The sequence below is a fragment of the Heterocephalus glaber genome, unplaced genomic scaffold (assembly GCF_053883595.1).
Source record: "Heterocephalus glaber isolate CG9 unplaced genomic scaffold, H.glaber_assembly_v1.0 deba00001790, whole genome shotgun sequence".
Taxonomy (NCBI): Eukaryota; Metazoa; Chordata; class Mammalia; order Rodentia; family Bathyergidae; genus Heterocephalus; species Heterocephalus glaber.
In genome coordinates, this window is record NW_028258473.1 from 5,403,871 (window position 1) to 5,429,534 (window position 25,664).

The window sequence follows — 25,664 nt, forward strand, 5'->3', positions numbered from 1 at the left end:
CAAATAATTACAAATTACTATACATTCATTGTATTATATTCAACTTTTCCTTTTGATGTGAGAAGAAAATAAAAATATTTGTGGGACTTTACACATCATTTCTAGGCTCTGGGCCTACTGTGCCACATGGAGAAGTTGCTTCTGACTGTCTCAGAACTTTTCTTTTTCTCTTTCATTCCCTAATTTGAAAACCTCATAATCACTTCTTGGTTCAGAATAATTTTCACTTTCTACAATGGTTTCTGAAAAACTGAGTAATATTTATAACCAGATTCATCTCCCTGTAGTCTAAAGACTGTGATCAAGTACAAAAGAACTCTTTTTAAACTATGTGTCTCATCTTTTGCTGAATTGAGGTTGTCTCTATTTAGCTATCATATACTACAAAACAATGATGAAAATCCACTTAATAAAAGAGATTTTAAGTATACTTAACAACTTAGAAAAATAATTTCCTAAATTGGGACCATCATACCCTCTCCAAACTATTTGACTAACTTTGACTCTAAATAACAAGAAATGAGGGACTTAGCTCAGTGGTTCTGGCACCTGCCTTGCAAGTGTAAGGTCCCGAGTTTGATCCCCGGTACCAAAAAAATAAATAAAATAAATAAATAAATAACAAGAATGTGTCATTTGAATTAATACCTGTAATTGGTGCATCAGGGCGGGATTGCTCCTTTCTCCATGCAGGCACAAATACAGTGATATCTTTATGACCTTTGTCTTGAAACCAATCCACAGCAAGTTGAATTCCTCTACAGGAGAATTCTTCTTTATTCCCATGGCTTTAGAAAAATAGAGAATAAGAGGCAAGAGGATTGACAATAAATAGCAAACAGGCCTTTTCTTAGTATCAAGGGATTAACAACACTCTCTTTCTTCATGATACCAAAGAATGTATACTTAAAAGAGCAAATAAAATTCCTTATATTCAGTTGTTACAAATATTGCCATTATAAACTTTACTCAATGCCACAAGTGGCTAATAACAACTCCCATTTTATACCACCATGGTAGTTATTTTTTATTATTTATTTCATTTTCTCTATTATCTCCTATTTCTCCTGCCACATTTTCAAAGATTCAGATATTCACAACAGATAAAAAAAGAAGACATTTTACCAGAGGTTTAGATAAAGTTTATATGGAGTATTAGTGAGAGATGAATCTTAAACACATATATTAAGCTTCAAAAATTACAATGACAGCAAAAACACACATACATACCAGTAAATGCTGACATGATAATGGGAAACAGGGACATAGATCTTTTGCAAATGGGAAGGAGACAAAGAGACCTTGGGAGGAAGGAGAGTGGAAGAGGAAGTAAAAAGAATTAAAATGTGTTATTCACATGTACCTACTCCTCATGATAACTGTAATCATTATGCACTGTAAATATGTAATAAAATGCTGATGGAAAATATTTATCACATATATCCATTTAATTATAAACAATATATCAACAAAATCATATTGTTGAGTTTTTTAGATGTGAAAATGTTTGTAATTTTAAAAGAAAAAAGATTTAGTTATGTGTGTATGTATGTATGTAATTTAAGTATGCATGTATTTAGGTATGTAATTGCAACTGTTTTTGCAATTGGATCTTGCTACTTTGTCTAGGTTGGCCTTGAACTCTTGAGCTCAAGCAATCCTTCTGCAATTACATACCTAAATACATCCCCAGTGAGTACCATAAAGCAACTGTATTACTCTACTCAAAGTTGAAAGCTCTTAAGAAAAAATAAGAAGGAAAATACATTCATCAGCCAATACATGCCAAGGTAGCCTTAGAAATAGCTACTAATGATTGCATTTAAGAAACTGAACAAGAGCAACTAAATTGGAAAAATCACCAGAACTACCATTTAGAAGAGGAATTTGGAAGAAAATGGAATTTTATTTCTTTTGGCTTTGCATGTCTATAATGTATGGTCTTACCCTAAACATAGTCTAGATCCAGAAATTAAACAGGAATAATAGTTTCTGTTGAACACTCCACCTTTATATTTATATTGCCAAATTCTTTCTTTAAAATATTTCCATCATTACAAACATATATGCTTATAGTATAAAATGTGAAAAATACTCAACATATAAAGGAAAACCCCAAGATCCAACTGTTTTACTACTATCCAGAAACACTGTTAGTTTCTATTCTAGTATCAATTTCTTAATATACTGAAAATTATGTTTTAATATGTACCATACTATAACATCCCAAAAGCATATATTAAAATTGAGTTATTGAAGCATTCCATGAGGCACATTAAATACCCAGTAAGAATCAGAAGGCGCTTTTAACATTTATCAAGGGGGCAATGCAGACCTACACAAGGGCCTAGTATGTTAATTTTAGTACCCAATAAATATTTAAGAAACTAAAAATTTTTAAATGTGTAAAATACAGTAATGCTTTCAAGATGACTGTTTTGCTCAAATCATGGCATTTTGCAATTTAAAAAGTATAAAAAGCTTAGGACCTGAAACTCACATTGTATTTTGGTGATGCTATAGCTCACTATCCTGTAAACTTGCTTAAAAACACATCATGATGCAGGCTTCTAAGCAAAATTCAGCACAGCAGATGAGTCATTGGACTTTCTCTCTCTGTAATGGTTTTAGTAGAGTTTAAATGTTTGAGCTTTTCCAAGACTTAGCAAAGAATATAGTGACTTTTACAGTTCAAAATCTTAATTCCTATGAAATGGATTTTTCCTCTCAAAGGAGACAACTTTCAACCTGAATGTTCCCTTTAAGATTTTAGCATAATATCTGAGCATATTCACAGTATGTGAATCATAGATACCCCACTTCTGGAAATATTAACTGCCATCAGTGGCAAACAGCATCATAATTCCAACACAAGGTTATCCAACATGATAAGAAACAACATGTTACATGATAGTTTGTCTGAGAAATAATCTCTCAGTAAACTTACAGTTAACTAATGGAGAAAGTAAACAAAATTTAGATTAGCGGCAATAAAAAATTCATAAGCATATTATAGCACTGAACACTGACCATGTGAAATGTGAATAAAGTGGATTTAATAATAACTTATCTGGTCAGATAAAAAAGGAAAAAATCATGGTCTTTATGCAATATTTTAATATGTTAATAAAAATTAACCATGTGAAGCACCTTTAATTTATCAAATCAACACATACAGGATAAAAAAGTACATTTTTCTGTAAGTATGATTGAAGGAATCTAATCACTGCCATCCTGGTCTGAGCAGAGACCACTTTGAATTCCTTCTCCCTGCTATGCTTTTACACCTGCTGCACATGTATAATCACGGGTCAATAAGGCCCAGTAAGTACAGCTACACCCTATAATTCCCACTCACTGTTCAGCCCTGCTCTTGACAAACAACATACAACTACTTGTATGTTCTTAAGCCCTGTGCCTGACAGATAGCCACAACTCCTTGGTACTGAACTACTGAACTCTCCCCCGGAAAGTCCCATTGTGACTTTTCCCTTCCATAACCTCCCTTTTTTGTGCTCATGACCCTACAAATACCTTATAGCCTGTATGAGAGCAGCTCATCTGGTCTCTACTGCCAGAATGGTCCCTCTTAGGTTTGTTCTGAAATAAACCTGTCCTGTTGAGCTTATACCTCTGTTTCTCTTCCTTTTTCCTAACAATGATCATTTGTTAATGAAACAGAGTAGATATGATGAAACATATTGCCCAAGGAAGTAATCTCTTCATTATTGTTCACAAAGCAAAAGAAACATAGTGTTCTTTATTGTCAATGATTTTTGAACAGAAGTCAAAAGAAATTAATTTATTGTATATTAATATTACTGATCTCTATTAATTGTGGTATAGTTGTTGCATTTAATTGGGTTTTACTCTGTATCCATATCTGGTTTGTCTTTGTGTCATCAACATTACTAAGGAATGTTTTCTACTATTTGAGTGGTGCTTCTGGGGATCAAATCCTCAAAAGAAGTCTAAACATTAAGAACACCCTCAAATAAAAGTGGAAGAGATGTCCATAATTGATCAGTAACTGAATGTAAAGGTATTGAAGTGGATGAAATGACAAAGAATTCAAAAGACTGATTTTTAAATGATCAAGGACTTCAAGAAGGGTAAAAATAAACAGCTGAATGAATTAAAGAAGACAATGCAGGATGTGAAGAAGCAATTCAACAAAGAGATAGAAATAGAAGACTCTGGGAAGATGGCAGAACGGTAAGCAGGAACAAATTAATCTCTCCAAGATTCAGAATCTAGACAATGGAAAAATAACTTGAGGAAGAGAAGGGGGGAGATAGATTCCTGGGACCCAGGAAGGACCTGAAGGGAAAATTGGAGCCCACAGAGAAAGTGAAGAGACAGACTTCAATCAATGCAGAAAAAGGAAGGGGCATTCTACACTTTCTCCCAAGCTTCTGATTCATAGTGAGAGAAAGGAAGATAAAAATCTACAAGACACAGTGAAAATATGTGTCTTCAGAGGTCTCCAGGGAAAAAAACACCAGTGGAATGGAGCAATGTATGCTGTATGCTACAACAGCTGGTGATTCCAATCCAAGTGACTCTAGTGTCCACTGGAGACAGTGCTTGGTTAGATGTCATTTTAGGGAGGGGCAAGCTGAACTTGGATCTCACAACAACCACAGGCTGCCTGCATCTCAGGACGCTGTGTTAAAAACACCCAGTGATTGATTGAGGGACAACCACAGGAGATGTCCAGGGTCACAGGGCCATGGTCAGGCCAGCAAGAGACACCCAAAGTGTTATAAGCTAGTGATGCAACTCAGCCCGGTGACAAGAGGACAAGATCACCCTGAACTTCTGTGAATTTAAAAGTACCAGAACCAGCAGCTTGCACTAGTACAACTGCAGGCTTTCTAGGATTACCCAGCATCCCACCTTAATCCTACTGCAGACTTCCTGGGATTATCTAGCACAGATCTGGGCTCTGACTGTCTCCCTTGCCTACCAGTGACAACAAAGCCACATACTGAACTGGACACTACTACAGAACTTTAGATCCCAGAAGATAATCACAGGCTTGAAATCACAGCAAAATTTATTTTTTCTTCACTTTTGGGTTTTGTTTGTATTTGGTTTCTTTTTTTTTTTTTCATGAGTGTGAACATTGATTTTAGTTGTTTTTAGTTTTTTTTATTCTTGTTTTTGTTTTTTCCTTCTTTATTTCCCTCCCATCTTCTTAACCAGTTTCCCAGGGTTGGGTAATCTTCCTTTGTCCTTCTTCTAATCTCTTTCTCTTCTTTTATTTCTCTACTTTTTCCTCTTATCCCTTTTAAATTTTTTCCCCTTAGCATAAAATCACTCTATTGAGTAGACCTTTACTGTATGTAATTTTGTGATTTGTCTTAGATTTTGTTTTATAACTATGAATCTTGTACCTGTGGTTAAAGGCAGCAAATTAATAGTTATCTCAGTTTGTCACTTTCCAGTCTGTGCTTGATGCTATTGTTATGATGGATTATATTACTTTAGTCAAGGTGACATAGCTGTGACCAATTGACCTTCCTTCTATACCAATACCTAGATCGTCTGGGAGGTCATAAATAATACTATAGTCCAGTAACAAAGAACTGAGTGCTAGGCCAAACAGTGAGCAACCTTTCATCCTTAATAAATTGAAGAGGCAGGATACTGAGACAGACCTAAAAGTGACTTAAAAGTGACAGACTTAGCTATGCCTAGAAAACATCTCTGAAAAGTGATCATTTCCTAAAGAGGTCCCAGTTCTAGTAATAAAACTACCTACCAAAGCAATCTACAAACCTCAATGCAGAAAACAAATAAACAAAACAAAACAAAAAGAAAATGAGAAAACACAGAAGCAAGATGAAACCCATAATCCCCAACTCATCCAAGGCAAATCAAAGAGGCATAGAGGTGGAAGAAACTAAAAGCCACCCAGCTGAATTTTATGAAATGGTAGCAGCAGAAGTAACAAAATAAATGAATAAGTCTCTTGATAAAACCAAAACAGTAATAATTAAAGAAATGATGACAACAATAAAGGAAATGGTTAGTGAATCTAGAGTAGATGCAGATTTTAAAAAAATAGAGGCACTTAGGAAAGATTTGAAAACCATGAATGCGAAATACAGAAAAGAGCTCAATTCCATGAAACAGACTCAAATAGAAATACAGATTAAAAATTCTACTGAAAGTATATGCAGCAGAATTAATTTATGTGAAGATAAAATATCAGATCTAGAAGAAAGGGCTGTGGTTGGTGATCATCAAATGAAAAAAATCTTAAAAATAGGAAGGAACCACAAAAAATCAATCCAACAGGTGGTAGATGATGCAAATAAGATTAATTAGAATTAATGAGGAATCAGAAGATAGAAAAAAAGGCATAAAAATTAGTTCATAGAGGTAATAGCAAAAAACTTGCCAAGCATAGAAAAGGAGTTTGAGATACAAATAAATGAGGCATATAGAACTCCAAATAGTAATGATCAGAAAAAAACCCTACACCAAGGCATATAATAGGCTTACAGAAATTCAACATGAGAACAGAATACTAAAAACTGTTAGAGAAAAGAAACAAACCACCTATAAAAGAAAACCGATCAGAATCTCAACAGACTTTTCAACAGAAACCCTTAAGGCAAGGAGAGCTTGGAGTAAAATATTTCAATCCCTAAAAGAAAACAACCTCCATCCAAACCAGGTTGATGTACACCACAAAATTATCCTTTGAAATTAATGGAGACATAAGATACTTTGATGATGAAGAACATCTGAAGAAATTCAAGACCACCAAACCAGCACTCCAAAAAGTTCTGAAAAACATTATAGAAAAAGAATACAAAGACGAAATTCTAAGAGTCCTAATACAAGGAATCCACCAGACAATGCAAGCAATTGAACAGAAGGGAAAGAAAGGGTACCAACAACAGGAAAAATGATATGACAAGGATGAGTAAATACATATCACTTCTAACCATCAATGTGAAAGGTCTCAGTTCCCCAATCAAAAGAAGCAGATTGGGAGAATGGACCAAAAACCAAGATCCAGCAATATGCTGCATATAAGAAACACATTCAACTCAAGAAGAAATTCATAGACTGAGAGTCAAAGGAACCCAGAAAAAAGCAAGGGTAGCTATTCTATTTGTAGACAAAGTGGATTTCAAGCTAAGACTGATCAAAAGAGACAAAGAATTTCACTACATACTTGTTGAGAGAACAACTCAAGAGGAAGAGATAACAATCAGAAATATATATCTTCACCAAATACTGGCAATCAAACTATACAAAGCAAACATTAATGGATATGAAAAATCAAATAAGCACTAATACGATTGTAATGAGGGAACTCTGTATTCCACTGTCACACAGACAGATCAATAAGATAAAAAATTACAAAGAAGTATCAGAGGGAGACAAACCTTTGAACAAACGGACTTAGTAGATATCTGCAAAGTGTTCCAGCCAACAACAACAAAATACCCATTCTGCTCAGCAGCCAGTGGATTTTCTCCAAAATAGACTACATACTAGCTCATAGAACATGCATAGGTAAGTGCAAAGAAATTCAAATTATCCCATGATTAGAGTGTAATAAAGCTGGAAATCAATGGCAAAAGAAAGTACAAAAATACATAAACATATGCAAATTAAATAACACCCTCCTGAACAACGAATGGATCACAGATGAAATTAAAGAAGAAATTAGATAGTTTCTACAATTAAATGATAGTACTAATACAACATACCAGATCTTATGGGACCCAATAAAAGCAGTCCTATGAGGAAAATGTACACAGTGAATTCCTACACCAGATAAACAGTGCGGGCTCAAATAAATAGCCTAATGTTGAAGCTCAAGTTTCTAGAAAAGAAGAACAAGTTAAACCTAAAGTACATATGAGGGAGGAAATTATAAAGATCAAAGCAGAAATTAATGCAAATGAGACAAAGAAAACAATACAAAGAATCAATGAATTGAAGAGTTGGTTCTTTGAAAGATTAAATAAATAGACAAACCCTTACCAACCTTATCAAAAAGAAGGAAAGAAAAGACCTAAATCCATGCAATTAGGAATGAAAAGGCTGAAATCACAATAAATCCTGCAGAATTCCAGAAGATCATCAGTACTTACCTCGAGAACCTGTACTCTAATAACAGGAAAACTCAGAAGAAATGGACAGATTCCTAGATACATGTGAATTACCAAAGCTGAACAAAGATATAAAAATTCTAAATAACTCAACATCAGTCAATGAAATTGAAGAAGTAATAATAAACTACCAAGAAAGAAAAGCCTAGGTCCTGATGGATTCACTGCTGAATTCTAAAAGAACTTTAAAGAAGATCTGATGCCACCACTCCTCAAACTCCTTAATAAAATTGAAATTGAAAGGGAAGCAATATTCCCAAAGTCATTCCTGGAAGCAAGCATTACCTTGATACCAAATCCAGAGAAGGATTCAACCGAAAAAGAGAACTAGAGGCTAATCTCCTTAATGAACATAGATGCAAAAATCCTCAATAAGATATTGGCAAGCAGAATACACCAAATCATCAAAAAAATTATACAACATGACCAAGTAGGATTCATCCAAGAAATGCAGGGATGGTTCAACTTACTCAAGTCAATAAATGTAATACACCACAGTAATAGAAGCAAGAACAAAAACCACATGATCATCTCAATTGATGCATAAAAAGCATTTGACAAAATTCGAAACATATTCATGCTAAAAATCCTACATAAAATTGGAATAGACATACCTTATCTCAATTTGATAAAAGCCATCTATGAAAAACCAATAGCCAACATCATACTAAATGGTCCCAAACTGAAAACTTTCACTGTAAAATAAGTAACAAGACAAGGATACCCCCATCACAACTCCTGTTCAATATAGTTCTGGAAACTACTCAATGCAGTTAACAAGAGAAGGAAATAAAAGAATATGGATAGGAAAGGAAGAAGTTAAATTATCATTATTTACAGATGACAGAATACTCTGCATAGAAGACCCTCAAAAATTTCCAAAAGAGTTTGGCCTTGCGGTCAGACGTGGGTGGCTGGGTCCTGCTCCTTCCGGCTTGCCCCGCCCACTTGCATCCAGGAGGCCATGAGGATAACCCCCCGCCCCCGCAGGCCCACCAGCCAACAGCTTGGCTGCACGGGCACGTGTAACAACAGCACCCCCCCCCCCCGCCTCTGTCCTCTTGGCTGTGCAGCTACTTAGTTTCACACTACAGAGGTACAGGGGGACAAAAAGGCCATTGTCCTGAGTTGCAGAAGTGAACAACAGAGAGAAGCTCTCAGGCTCCCTGATGAAAACTGAAGCCCACTGGAAAAGTGAAGAGAATCTCTGCAATACAGGCACACTAGACCACTGTACTTGGTAAGTTGGAGGGATCATCACCTCCCATTTGAACTTGGACTGTTTTCGGGGGAGGGACAGCTGGAACCTGTAGTGGAACCTTGCGGAGTTCAGCCCTGCAGGAAGACAGAGAGCTCAGTTTGGGACTTGCAGCCAGAGATCTGTCTGGGTCTGGCGGGTCTGTGGCTGGCTTACTGAAACTCATTGACTTATAACTGACAGTACCAAAAACAAAAATGAGAAGACATTTAAGCAAGTCAGAAACCCAGATCTCCACCCCACAAAAGGCAATTTCTGGGGAAAACGGGATGGAAAAGTCTGATAATCAACCACCTGGACACCCTGAACTGATAACACAGGAAGTAACAAAACAGATGAATGAGGCTCTAGAAAAATTCAAAGCAGAAATAATCTCCCAGATAACTACAGAGATGGTGAGCAGAGTGAAAGACATAATTAGAGGCTCTAGAACAGAAACAGATAAAAAAAAATATGAGCTTAGAAACATGCTGGAAACCATGAATGCCCAGCATAAGAAAGAAATAGAAACCATGATTGCCCAACATAAGAAAGAAATGGAATCCACGAAACAGATTCAAATAGATATTCAGGAGATTAAAAACTCCTTTGAAAGTATACAGAGAAGATTAAGGGAATCTGAAGATAGAATATCAGATATAGAAGAAAGGATTGCAGTGAAGGACCATGAAAATGGAGATTTCTTAAACATAGTAAAAGACCATGAGAAATCAATCCAACAGCTGCTGGATGATGCAAGGAAGAATAACATAAGACTGATAGGAGTCAAGGAAAAAACAGGAGAAAGTACAATTGACATAAAAAAAACCGTTGACAGAAGTAATAGTAGAAAACTTCCCAGACAGAGGTGGAGAATTGGACATACAGATAAGTGAGGCATATAGAACTCCAACTAGCCATGATAAAAAAAAAAAACTACACCTAGACATATAATAGTCAAGATCCCAGAAATACACCAGAAGAACAAAAATTCTACAGGCAGAGAAAAGAAACAAATTACCTATAAAGGAAAGCCCATCAGAATCATGGCAGATTTTTCAACACAAACCCTTAAGTCAAGGAGAGCCTGGAGTGAAGTATTTCAAGCCCTAAAAGAAAATAACTTCCAACCTAGATTGTTGTATCCTACAAAATTATCTTTCAAAATCGATGGGGAAATTAGATGCTTTCACAACAAAGAACACCTGAGAAATTTCATGAATACCAAACCCACAATCCATACAATCCTAAGCAACATCCTAGAAAAAGACAAGGAAGATCATAACTCTATGAGGCCCAACAGAGAGAAGCCACCAGGCAAGGTAAGAAGCTAAAGGGAAAGGGAAAAAAACCACAAAACAAGAAATAAAAGAGCCACTAATAGTAAAACATCATGACAAGGATGAGTCAATATCTATCAATTATAACTATCAGTGTTAATGGTCTCAATTCACCAATCAAAAGAAATAGACTGACAGAATGGATTAAGAAGCAAAATCTAGGAATATGCTGTATACAAAACCACATCTAACTCAAAAAGAAATGCATAGACAGAAAGTAAAAGGATGGAAAACAGTTCTCCACACCACAGGAACCCAGAATAAAGCAGGGGTAGCAATTTTATTTGCAGGCAAAGTAGATTTCAAACCAAAACTAATTAAGAGAGACAAAGATGGTCACTACATCCTTGTGAAGGGAACAGTCCAAGAGGAAGAGATGACAAATATATATATATATATATATGCATGCACCAAATATGAATGCCTCCAACTACACAAAACAAATATTAATGGACATGAAAAGCCAAATAAGCTTTAATACAATTGTAGTGGGGGATCTCAATACCCCATTATCACAATTAGACAGATCATCTAGACAAAAAATTAACAAGAAATTCTAGAACTGAGCCAAGCTATTGAACAAATGGACTTAATAGATGTTTACAGAGTGTTCCACTCCACAAAATCAGAATACACATTCTTTTCAGCTGCACATGGGTCATTTTCCAAAATAGACCACATGCTAGCTCATAGGACATGTCTAAGTAAATGTAAAAGAAGTGAAGTTATCCCCTGTATATTATCAGACCATAGTGCAATAAAATTGGAGATCAGTGACATAAGAAACTGCAAAACTCCAACAAACACATGGAAATTAAATAATACCCTCCTGAACAACCAATGGGTGACAGAGGAAATTAAAGAAGAAATTACACAGTTTCTACAAGTAAATGATAATGCCAGTACAACATACAGGAATGTATGGGACACAATGATAGCAGTTCTATGTGGGAAATTCATAGCAGTGAATGTCCATATTAGGAAAACAGAGAGAACTCAGATAGATAACCTAATGCAGAACCTCAAACTTCTAGAAAAAGAAGAGCACAACAAATCCAAAGCTCATACAAGAGATGAAATTATAAAGATCAGAGCAGAAATCAATGCAATGGAGACTAAGAGAAGGATACAAAAATTAATGAATCAAAGAGTTGGTTTTTCAAAGAATAAATAAAATCAATAAACCCTTAGCCAACCTTATCAAAAAAAGGAAAGAACAGGCTCAAATCCGTGCAGTTGAGAATGATAAAGATGAAGTCACAACAGATCCAACAGAAATCCAAAGCAACATCAACACCTACTTCAAGAACCTGTACTCTAATAAAACAGAAAACACAGAAGAAATGGACAGATTCCTAGCTACATATGGATTACCAAAGTTAAATGAAGAAGATATAGAAATTCTAAACACCCTAATCACAATGAGTGAAATTGAAAATGTAATAAAAAACTTACCAACAAAGAAAAGTCCCTGGTCCTGATAGCTTCACTGCTGAATTCTACAAGACATTTAAAGAGGAACCATCGCCATTACTCTTTAAACTCATCAAGGAAATTGAAAGGGGAGCAAGGCTTCCAAATTCATTCCTGCAAGCAAGTGTTACTTTGATTCCAAAACCAGGGAAAGACCCAACCCAAAAAGAGAACTACAGACCAATCTCCCTAATGAATATTGATGCAAAAATCCTCAACAAGATATTGGCAAACAGAACACAAAGGGTGATCAAAACGATCATATAACCTTACCAAGTCGGATTTATCCCAGGGATGCAAGGATGGTTCAACTTTCATAAATCAATAAACATAATACACTATATTAACAGAGTCAAGGACAAAAACCATGTGATCATATCAATAGATGCGGAAAAGGCATTTGACAAAATCCAACACCCATTCATGATAAAAAGATCTTACAGAAAATTGGAATAGAAGGTCTTTATCTCAACTTGATTAAGGCTACCTATGAAAAACCAACAGCCAACATCATACTAAGTGGTCAAAAACTGAAAGCTTTTATGCTAAAATCAGGAACAAGACAAGGATGCCCACTCTCACCACTCCTGTTTAATATTGTTCTCAAAACATTAGCCACAGCAATTAGAAAAGAGAAAGAAATAAAAGGAATAAAGATAGGAAAGGAAGAAGTTAAACTGTCATTATTTGCTGATGATATGATACTTTACATGGAAGATCCAAAACACTCTGCCAAAAGACTTCTAGACTTAATTGACACATTGAGTAGCATAGCTGGATATAAGTTCAACACTGAAAAAACAATAGCCTTTTTATGTACAAATAATAGACTCACTGAGAGAGAAATTAGGGAAACAATTCCTTTTACAATAGCATCCAAATAAATGAAATATCTAGGAGTCAATCTAATAAAGGAAGCAAAATACCTCTACACTGAAAACTATAGCACTTTGAAAAAGGAGATTGAGGAGGATATAAGAAAGTGGAAAGACATCTCTTGTTCCTGGATAAGAAGAACCAATATAGAGAAAATGGCCATACTTCCAAAACTATTATATAGGTTTAATGCAATGCCAATTGAAATTCCAACAACATATTTCACAGAACTATAGAAAACAATCCAAAAATTCATTTGGAGTCAGAAGAGACCTACAATTGCAAAAGAAATTTTAGGCAACAGAGATATGGCTGGGGGTATCACAATACCCAACTTGAAACTATACTACAAAGCTACTATGATAAAAACATCATGGTACTGGCAAAGAAACAGACCCGAGGATCAGTGGAATAGATTAGAAGGTGCAGAAAAGACTTAAGATATGCTCAGCCACCTCATCTTTGATAAAGGAGCCAACCTTCCTCATTGGAGGAAAGATAGCCTATTTAATATATAGTGTTGGAACAACTGGATTTCAACTGCCAAAGATTAAAACGAGACCCATATCTATCACCATGCACTAAACTAAGATCAAAGTGGATTAAAGATCTAAATATTAAGACAGAAACACTAAACTTGCTGGAAGATAAGTTAAGTAGAACTCTTGAAGACATTGGCATAGGAAAAGGCTTTATGAACAAAACCTCAGTATCACAGGAACTAGCCCATAGAATCAAACAACTGGGATCTCATCTTATTAAAAAGCTTCTGCACTGCAAGAGAAACCACCAACAGAGCTAAAAGACAACCTACAATGTGGGAAAATTTTTTTAACAGCTGTAATTTAGACAAAGAACTACTATCTAGAATATATAAAGAACTCCAAAAGATCAGACTGCCCCAAATTCAAAAATGGGCATCTGAAATAAACAGACATTTCTCAGACAAAGAAGTAAAAGAAGCAAATAAATATATGAAAAAAATGTTCACCATCACTGGTCATTTGAGAGATGCAGATGAAAACATCATTGAGATACCACCTCACCCCAGAAAGAATGGCTACTATTAACAAATCATCCAGTAACAAATACTGGCGGGGGTGTGGGGAGAAAGGAACCCTTCTCCATTGTTGGTGGGAGTGCAGACTGGTGCAACCACTGTGGAAATCAGTATGGAGATACCTTGAAGAATTAGGCTTAGAGGTCCCATTCCACCCAGCTATCCCCCTGCTGGGTATCTTCCCAAAAGAATTAAAAGAATCATACCACAGTGATATATGTGCACCCATGTTTATAGCGGCACAGTTTGTAATAGCAAAAGCTTGGAAATTGCCCAAATGCCCATTAACTGGAAACTGGATAAAGAAGATGTGGTTTTATAATAAAATGGAGTACTACTCAGCCCTAAAGAATGAGAAACTAGAGACATTTATAGCTAAATGGATGCATATTGAGGCCATCCTCTTAAGTGAAATAAATAGGACACATATGTGTAAATACTGAATAGTTTCTCTAGTGTGAGAAGCTGAAAGTATAAGTAAGGATACACATGGATGAAATGGCCTAATAACATATTTCTCCGATTGTGTTTCCATCACGTGTCATATGACTATATCAAAATTTAAATTAGGGAGAAGCTTGGCTTATGTGGAGTCTGCTAGCTAACTGGAGTTTTTTTCCAGACCACTATTTGTTCAGTGTTGGTTTTGGGGGATCTTTCTGAAACAAATCACTTCCTCTGGTGTCTTGTTGGTGCTTGAGATGCTTTTTTAAGTTATATGGAAAAATGTTTAAGCACTTTTCAGTTTTGTTTTGGTTGAGTTCTACTGTACTTGAATATTATTGTAGTTTTTTCCCCTCACATTGTTCTTCTTTGAATGGTTTTAATTTTTGTATGTGTGTATTTGATAATAAAGTTATTTAAAAAAAGAAAAAAATACTCTTCCAAAAGACTGTTAAAATTGATGACGAAATTCTGCAGCATAGCAGGATACAAAGTCAACACTTAACAAACTCAATGAGAGAAATTAGAGAAACAGCACCTTTCACAATAACATCCAAAAAAAAATGAAAATGAAATACTTAGTAATCAATCTAACAAAGGAAGTGACAGACCTAGACATTGAAAACTACAGTACTCTGAAGAAGGAAATCAAAGAATTTATGAGAAAATGGAAAGATACCCCTGTTCTTTGATAGGCAGAACCAATATAGTGGAAGTGGCTATAATTCCCAAACTGATATACAGATTTAATTTAATCCCAATCAAAATACCAATAGCATACCTCACAGAACTAGAGAAAGCAATCTAAAAATTCATATGGAACCAGAAGAGATCTAGAATAGCAAAAGCAATTCTGGGCAACAAGGACAAGGCAAAGGACATCACAGTTCACATTTTAAAGTTGTAGTACAAAGCTACCATGATAAAAAGAGCATGGTACTGGGAAAGAAACAGACCCGAGGATCAATGTAACAGAAAAGAAGTTGCAGAAACAACTCCAGGCATACTCAACCACCTTATCTTTGATAAAGGGGCCAAACTCCTTCACTGGAAAAAAAATAACCTGTTTAATAAATGGTGCTGGGAAAACTGGCTTTCCACATGCCAAATATTGAACCTAGACTCATATCTCTCACCATGCACTTAACTAAAATTGAAATGGATCAAAGGTCTAAATATTAAAGCAGAAAGACTATGCAAAAGATACAATAAGTAAAACTGTTGACATAGCTATAGGGAAAGACTTTATATGTAAAACCCACCCTGACTGCACAGGAAATATTACAAAGAATTAACAACTGGGATTACATCAAATTAAAAGGGTTTTGCATGGCAAAAGAAACCACCAACAGAGTGAAAAGCCAATACACAAAATGGGGGGAAATCTTACTAGCTATTCGTTAGACAAAGAACTAATATCTAGAATATATAAAGAACTTAAGAAAATAAGGCCACCCCAAATTTAAAGACTATTATGGCTGGTATCCAGATGTCCTTCCCCAAGCCTCATGCAATCATAGGTGGGGCTTTTTGGTAGCTGATTGCATCTAGAGTATGTGATGCTGGGATTAAATGTGTGATGCTAGGATTAAGGGTGCCTGGGTGTGAGTGCTAACTGTCCAAATGGTGTATAGCCTTGATGGAATATAAGGGATAGAAAGAAGTTGCTTCTTTATTACTTTGCTTCTTTTCTGCCTACTGACTCCCATAAACTTTCTCCTCTGTGATGCCCTTTTGGCCTGCCACACTGCTTTGGAGCCAGCCAATTGTGGACTGACACCTCTACAAACTGTGAGCCAAAAAATCCCTTTCCTCCTTTCACTTCAATGTTGGGTATTATGTGGTAGCAATGAGAAAAGAAACTAAGGCAAATTTTGGTACTGAGAGTGAGGTCATTATTATGACTGTACCTGACCATGTTGTTCAGGAGGCTTTTGAGCTGGCTTTTGGGAAGAGTTTGGAAAGGTTTGGAAATGCCAGCTGAATAGGCACCCCTGCAATTCTTCAAGCTGTACTTGATGGAAAATTCTGATCAGAGCTCAGAAGGCCAGAATGTTGATAGAAATGCAGCCAGTAAAACCAGGCTCAGGGGTTTTCAGTTAGGAACAAGGACTCCATTGGCTGTTGCACTCCAGATCATGTATGTTATGCTTTGGGAGAAAAATTCTCTGCATTTTACTCATGTCCAGAGACTTTGTCTGAGATGAAGCCTAAAGGTGGGGACAAATTAATCTTGCAGAAGAAATTTCAAGGCAGTCCAATGTTGAGGCAGTGGCATGGCTACTGTTGGGGGTTTTAACCAGATATATGTTGAGAATCAAGAGCAAAGAGGCCAACAGAATGACTTTAAATATGGTGAATTTGGTCAGAAAGGAAGCTCAAGTAAAGTGGCAGACTACAAATATGGACAAGCAGAGAAAGTGTTTGCTGAAAATTAATAAGAAAATAGAAAATTTCCTGAGGACATCATGAGAAGCAGTAGGACTCCAGACTTTGCAGCCTCACAATTACAAAGGTGAAACTATCTGCTTTGAGAAAAGAACTCCACTGCACCATGTTCCAGAAAAGCAGTAGCCTAGGGGAGTTGTTCTTCAGGATTGTGTTCATATTGCTCAGCAATCCAGGCACTCGACCTCTACAGCCAAGAGAGAAGAAAGTCTGGCTACTGCTCCAGCTGGCAGCAGACTTTGGCATCAACCACGTGCTGCTGGTTTTAGGTGCATGAGTAATGCAAGAGTTATGGAGTCTGGAATGCTTCCACTCAGATTTCAGAAGAAGGTCTGGAAGGCCAGGCAGTGTGCCCCTGAGAGGGCAGTGTATGAAGCTGTGAGTGTGAAGGTGAAGGTGCAATGGAGATCCCAGAAATTTGGAGAAGCCAGGAGTGTAGATTGTTACAGGAAAGCTGCAAACAATGAGTAAAGTCAGCACAAGAGAGAAGCCATGGGAGCTGCAGCTACCAGAACTGCCATAGGGATGGAGCCACCCAAGCCCTTCAGAACTAAGAAGTTGCCAGATTGCACCAGATGCTGGACATAGAACTACAGTATTTAATGTTTGCCCCGCAGGAATTTGGTCTTGCTTTGTTCCCATTCCTTTCTATCCCCCTATTTATACCTTTTGGAATGGAAATGTCTGTCTTGTATCATTGTGTGCTGGAAGTGTTTAATTTTCTTTTCATTTGTACAAAGGCTCACAGCTAAGATTTTGCCTTAAATCTCAGAAGAGACTTTAGATTTGGATTTTCAGTAATGGTGAAACTCTTAGGTCTTTGACAACTCTTAGAGATGGACATGATGTGCATGAGTCTTTGGGGGGCCAGGAGTGGAATATTATAGCTTATATCTAGATGTCCCCACAAAGCCTAATGCAGTTATAGGTGGGGCTTTTTGGAGATGGCTGCATCTAGAGTGTGTGATGCTGGAAGTAAGAGTGGCCCACCCTGGCTGTGAGTGCCACCTGACCAAGGGGCAGGTAGCCTGGATGGAATATAAGGGATAGAAAGCCTCATGTAGGAAAACTGCTTCTTCACTACCTTGCTGCTTTTCTGCCTTCTGCCCACTATCAACTGTTTCTCCTCTGTGATGCCTCTCTGCCATGCCATCCTGCCTTGGAGCCAGCCAACTAGGGACTGACATCACTGCATACTGTGAGCCAAATAAACCTTTCCTATTTTAACTTTGAGTGTCAAGTATTTTGTCTTAGCAACAAGAAAAGTAACTAAGACAATGACCCAATCAGAAAATAAGCACCTTTGTTTTCTTTTAAGATCATGATACACAGTGTATTTAGCATTATTTTCTAATTATTTTTGTTATGAAAAATTATTTTTTCATAGAACTGTTTATATTTTCTTTATTAATATCTACTTGTATTACATTAAAATTAAAAAATTAAAAAATGGGCATCTGAAATGAATAGACATTCCTCAGATGAAGAATTACAAGTAGCAAACAAATATATGAAAAAATGCTTAATATCACTGGTCTCACTCCATCTCACTCTGGAAAGATGGCTGTCACCAAGAAATCAATCAATAGCAAATGCTGGTTGTGGGGGAGAAAGGAACCCTTCTTCATTGTTGGTGGGAGTGCAGACTGGTGCAACCATTGTGGAAATCAATATGGAGATACCTCAAAAAACTAGGAATAGAAGTCCCATTTGACCCAGCTATTCCTCTGCTGGCTATTTTCCCAAAACAATGAAAAGAATCATACCACAGTGATATATGCTCACCCATGTTTATAGCAGCACAGATTAGAGTTCCCATTCGACCCAGCTATACCCCTGCTGAGTATCTTTCCAGAAGAATTAAAAGAATCATACCACAGCAATATATGTGCACCCATGTTTATAGTGGCATAGTTTGTAATAGCTAAAACTTGAAATCAGCCCAATTGTCCATCAACGGGAGACAGGATAAAGAAGATGTGGTTTTTCTATAAAATGGAGTACTACTCAGCCTTAAAGAACAAGAAACTAGAGACATTTATAACTTAATGGATGCACATGGAGGCCATACTCTTAAGTGAAATAAATAGGACACAGAAGTGTAAATATTGAATAGTTTCTCTGGTATGGAAAACTAAAAGTGTAAATATGAGGTTCAAATGGTATAATTGATATTGTCAAGTAGGAAGAAAAGGTCTAAAGGAGTAGGGGAAATGGTAAAGGTAGGGGAAAGGAAAGAAGGGAAAAGAAAAAATATGAGAAAAGAAAAGAATGGAAGCAAAGTCTTTGTAAAGAGGGAAGGATGGTGGGGGTGAAGGGAGGGCAGGAGAATGGGGAAAAATAAGAACCAAGATATATCGTGTAAAGGTACAAGATCCCAACGATGAATCTAACTGTATTGTACACCTAAAATGTACCAATAAACTTAATTGACAATATATTCATAAATGTGAGGAAGTGAAAGATTTTGGAAAAGAACAAATATTACCTCTACATGTAAAAACAACTAATTAGTGTAACTATTAACTGGTTACAAAAATGTCTGAAATTTAGGACAACTCATCAGTGGACTAATCCTCAGTATATATTTGGTCTTAGATGCAGTTGTTCTAAGTGTCAATCAGTATCTTATCCACAATTGGTAAAATTAATTAACAGTCAATTAAATTAAGATGGGATCCATTAAAATAAAGAAAGAAATTAACCAATAACAAATACTGGTAATGGTATGGGAAAAATGGAACCCTTTTTCACTGTTAGTGGGAATGTAAACTGGTAGGTACAACCACTATGGAAATTATAGTAATTCCTCAAATATTGAAAACTAGAAATTTCATTTGATCCAGTTTTTCCCCTCCTAGATATCTTCCCCAAAGTGCTAGAAGCATCATAGCACTGTGATATATGCATACCCATGTTTATGGCTGCACAATTTAAAATAGTTAAATCTTGGAAACAGCTCATATGCCAATCAACAGATGAATGGATAAAGAAAATGTGATATTTATATACAATAGCATACTACTCAGCCATAAAGAAAGATAAACTTGAGTCATTTGTAGGAAAATGGAGGCACCTTGAGACCATAAACTTAAGTAACATTAATTGAACTCACAAGTTTAAATATCATATTGTTTCTCTTGTGTGAGAAACCCAAAGGGTAAATAAGGAGCATACTGGAGGATAAATATTGGGAAGTAGGGAGAAAATGTTCACATGGTAAGGGGAACAAAGGAGGGGGAATGGGGAAGGTAAGCAAGGGAAAAGGGAATAGAAGGAAACAAAGCTTTTGTAAATTGGGAAGAGAAGAAAGGTTGAAGGGAGGGCAGGGGAATGGGAAAAAAAGAAGAATCAAGATATATTATGTGTAGGTACAAATTCTCTATGGTGAATGTGATCCATATGTATAAGAAAATATACTAATAAAAATAAAGTTAAAAAACAAAGAGATAGAAACAATGAAGAAGCAAACTGAAATTCTGCAAATAAAAAGTACAATAAAAAGCTTAGTGGAAGAAAAGGTCCAAAGGGGTAGGGATAGTGGGAGGGGCAGGGGAAAGGAAAGAAGGGAAAGGAAAAATGATGAGAAATGGAAAAAATGGAAATAAAGTCTTTGTAAATAGGGAAGGGTGGAGGGGGTGAAGGGAGGGCTAGGAATGGGGAAAAAATAAGAACTAAGATGCATTATGTAAAGGTACAATTCCCAATGAGAAATGTAATTGTGTTGTATACCTACAATGTACCAATAAAAGAATTTAATACAAAAAACACTTAGTGGAAAGCCTCATCAATAGATATGATCAAACAGAAGACAGAACTTAAGGGATTGGAGATAAGGTTGAGGAATTATCACACATAGCTAATAAGGAAAACAATCCTAAAATTGTGAACAAAGTATCCAAGAACACTAAGCCATGGTTATAAGACCAGTCTTACAATTTTTTCCTGTGGAAGAGGGTGCTGTGGTTCAGAATAATGGCATAGGAAAATCTATTCAATGAAATAACAACATAAAATTTCCCTTATCTTGGAAAAGATATAGACATGTAGGCAGAGGAGGCATTTAGAACCCCAAATAGCATGACCAAAAAAGAATCTTTCCAGATCACATCATCAATAAAATTGTAAGAGTACAGAATAAAAAAAAATATTGAAAACTGAGGGGACAAATACCAAGTGAATTATAGAGTCAAACTCATCAGTGTAACTTCAGACTTCTCTGAAGAATCCCCAAAGCCCAGCAGGGCATGGGAAAATGTACCTCAAGCCCTGAAAGATAACTGCCAACCTAGATTAGTATATCCACCAAAGCAATACTTCAAAACTAAAGGAGAAATAAAGACCTTTCAAAATAAGCATAAACTAAAGAAATACATTACCACTAAGCCAGCATTGCAGAAGACACTTAAAGGAGTCCTACACACAGAAAAGGAACAGTAGAAAAGCTAGTGAGAATTAGAAAAGTCATGTAATAAAAAAACAAAATGGCAGGAATTAGTACATACATTTTGGAATAACTCTGAATGTAAATGGTGTTAATCATCTAAACAAAGGACACAAGTAGAAGATTGGATTATAAAACAAGACCCAACTCTTTGCTGCTTGCAAGAAAAAAAACTCACTAGAAAATACATATACAGGCTAAAAGTGAAAGAATGGAAACCAATATTCTATGCAAATGGAACCTGATAGTAAACATCACTAGGTATGCTCATATCTGAAAAGCAGACTTCAACACAAAATTATTCAGATGAGACAAAGAAAGTCACTACATATTGGTAAAGAGAACAATCCACTAAGAGGATACAAAAATTGTAAAAAATATATGCATCAATAATTGGTGTGATCAGTATCATAAAACAAACACCACTGAACATAAAAGACAAGGAGGTAAGAATAAATCAATAGTTGGAGATATCAATACTCCATTTTTGCCAATAGGTAGGACATCGAGACAAAAGAAATAATGATCAAGAAACATCAGAGTTAAACACCACAAATCAAATGGACTTAACAAATACATACAGAAAATTCTATCTAACAATTATAGAATACACATGGAATGCTCTCCAAAATTGATCATGTGTTATGCTATTGAGCAAGCATTAACAAATTAAAAATTGAAATAATTTTTTGCATCTTTTCAGATCATAATTGAATGAAACTAGAAGTCAACAGCGAGAGAAGCCATGGAAATTATACAAACGGAAGTATATTGTGCAATTCACTATTGAATGGTCAATGGTTCATTGAAGAAATCAGGGAGGAAATTTTAAAAATTCTGAGATTAAATGAAAATGGAAACACAATGTACCAGAATCTTTGGGATGTAGCAAAGTCAGCTCTAAGAGAAAAGTTTATATCTCTGAGTGCCCACATAAAAAATTCAAAGAGATCTCAAATAAATAACATAATGATGCATCTCAAAGTCTTAGAAAAACAAGAATAAGCAAAAACTAAAAGCAACTGAAGGACACAATAAAGTTTAGAGCTAAAATAGTGAGATAGAGACCAAAAGCACAGTACACAGGATCTATGAAACAAAGAGTTGGTTCTTTGAAAAGATAAAAGAAGATTGTTAACCCTTAGCCAAACTAAACAAAGAGAAGAGAAAGAGAAGACCCACATCAATGCAATTAGAGATGAAAGGGGATGTTAAAACAGGCATCACTGAAATCCAGAGAATTATTAGGGACTACTTTGAAAACCTGTATTTTAATAAATTGGAGGATCTGGAAGAAGTGCATAAATCCCTAAACACATATCACCTACCAAAATTGAATCAATACGATATAAAAAACTTGCACAGATCAAGAAGAAGCAATAATAAAATGTTTTCCATTAGAGAAAAGCCAAGGCCCACACAGGTTTACCGCTAAATTTACCAGACTTTTAACGTGGAAGTAATAGCAATGTTCCTAAAATTATTTCATAAAATAGAAGAGAATGAACACTTCCAAACTCATTGTGCAAGGCCGACATCTCACTGACATCAACAGGAACTAAAAAGAAAATATAGACCAATATCCTGATGAGCATAAATGTAAAAATTCCTAATAAAATACAGGCTGAATAAAGAACATTCAAAACATGATACCCCATAATGAAGTTGGCTGCATTCCAAGGATGTAAGTGTGAGTCAACACATGCAAAAATAATATTAAATGCAATACATTATGTAAATAGAATCAAGGATAAATGTCATATAATCATTTCAATTGATGTAGAGAAAGCCATCAGTAAAATTCAACATCCCTTTATGATAAAAGCTCTGAAGAAACTAGGAATTGAAGGCTCATTCCTCAATGTAATAAGAGCTATGATAAGCCCACAGCCAATGCCATTATGAATGGGGAAAAACTGAATGCATTTCCTCAAAAATGAAGAACCACTCTAACCATTCCCATTCAATATAGTTCTTGAAATTTTAACTATAGCAGTTAGGCAAGAAAGAAATAAAAGGGATACAAATAGGAAAGGAAGAAGTAAAATTATCCTTGTTTGTAGATAATGTGATCCTCTACTTAGAAGATCCTAAGGGCTCCACCAAAGAATATTTACAGCCTATAAATGAATTCAGCAAAATAGCTTGATATAAAATGAACATTAAGTAGATACCATTATGGCAGGCTATGTGGTGGCAGCAATGGCGAAAGACTCTGAAACTCACACCAGAGGAAATCAGGTACACAGAAGTGGAGGCTACAGAGAAAGCCAGATATGAGAAGGTAATAGGAAGGAGAAACTCATTACACCAAAATCCAGTATCAGGAATCTTAGAAAGAAGCCTCACTGCTCCTGGATTGGAGCACTCCTTACCTCTTAGGTCCTGTGTGAATCCCACCTTGGGAGAAGATGAAGCTTTCTGAGCTAAGGAGCTGGAATTTCAGTAGTGGCCTGGCTGGTAGAATAGGTGCTGGTAGAATAGAATAGCAATTATGCTACCTTCCCCACCTGGAAGAGGAACAGCATGAGTGAGATGTTCATAGACTTGCTTCAGAGAAAATGAAGGCTGGAGAGCGTTGTGTAAGAAAATGCAGGCAGCCCCTCAGGAAATTGAAAACAAGTCCACCACTATAATTAGGGACATAAGCCACCAGGCTCAGTCCTTTCAACACTCTGATTCATGTCCCTAATTAGAGTGCTGAGAGGACTGAGCCTGATGGGTTGTATGAGCAATCAGCATCTGGAAGCAGTGGGAATGATTAGAAACAGGAATCTGAGCACAACAAGCTGTTGGATCAAGTAGTGTGTGGGAGTGACAGGACCCCAGGGAAAGAAGAGGTCAGATCATATCAGAAATACTGACTTGTCCATTCCTTCTCCATACACCTGGAATGTTGTGTTCACAGGACATCCTGTGTGTTTCCCAGACCTATTGGCAGACTCCAACAGAAGAGCCCCCAACTGCCCTGCAAAAAACTGCTGAAGGCAGGAAGGCCTAGAGCTTTACTAAGCTGGGTTAGAGAGTGAACCTCTGGGGAAGGTGACAGAAAAATATCCACAGGCAGAGAGACTGAGAATGATGCCTGGGTCAGAAGGTGTGCAGGCACATGCTAGGTGAAATGCTAGTGGATGGAAAACACAGGGATGAGCATGGAATCTATCCTGCAGGGAAATAATAGGGCACTAGTGGAAGTTGACAGTGAACTGGGAGCTGGGCCAATTACACTTCATCCTCCCCGCCAAATGCCCAAGGTGGTCAGATCTTGGGACAGAGACAAAGGCTACAATCAGCCACATTCAGAGCACTTTTTACAGCTGGGAGGCACAGAGAGCCATCTGGTTTAACAAACCTTTTTCACAGAAAGGCAATTAATCAAACCACTGAAGTGGGGAAACAGATTGGATACCTACAATTGAACTCAGATTGCAATATAAGTGGAACCATGAAGACTCTGATTTTGTGCTTTTGGAACTGTGTGAGGATTTTTTTACTATTTTATTTTCATTTTTATTTCTCTCTTTTTGTTTTTTATTACTTTCCCCCCTCCCTCTTCCTGTTTTTTCTCTCTTACTATCTTCATTATCTCCTTATCTTCCCTCTCTTCCTTTTTTCTTTTCATCTGGCATGCATATATATATATATATATATATATATATATATATATATATAGTGTCTTAGTTACTTTTTTCTTATTGAACAAAATACTCAACATCCAAAGTTAAAGGAGGAAAGATTTATTGTAGCTCACAGCTTATAGAGGTTTCCATCCATAATTAGCTGGCTCCAAAGCTGGGTAACATGGCAGAGGGGGATTGCAGAGGAGAAACAGTTCATGGCAAGCAGAAGGCAGTAAAACATTGAAGTTGCATAGAACAAGTGATGGTAGTAGCTCTCTTTCTGCCCCTTATATCCTATCCAAATTACATGTCCTTAGGGTGGGTAACACTCACCCCCAGTATGGGCCTTCCTATTATTCACATCTAGAACTATTTCAAACCAATCAGTGGACTAATTTAGTAATCATACACCCTTAATCCCAGCATCACACAATCCCAGCATCACACACTCTAGATCCAGCCACCTCAGAAAAGCCCCACCTATGACTGTATGAAGCTTTAGGGGGACATCTCGACACAAGCTATAACAGAAGCTGTCTGTATAGGTGCAAAAGAGAGTAAGAATTAACCAGTCCTTTAAT

General features: G+C 36.4%; 1 protein-coding gene across 19 annotated transcripts in view; it reads right to left on the reverse strand.

Moving 5' to 3' along the window:
• Positions 1-25,664, reverse strand: part of Zc3h12b (zinc finger CCCH-type containing 12B) — a 224,594-nt gene that overhangs the window by 18,473 nt on the left and 180,457 nt on the right. For all 19 annotated transcript variants that reach the window (XM_087203230.1, XM_087203231.1, XM_087203222.1 and 16 more), the window contains one exon: positions 649-788. In XM_087203230.1, coding sequence (XP_087059356.1) covers positions 649-788 — 140 coding nt within the window. The remainder of the gene's footprint in view (positions 1-648; positions 789-25,664) is intronic.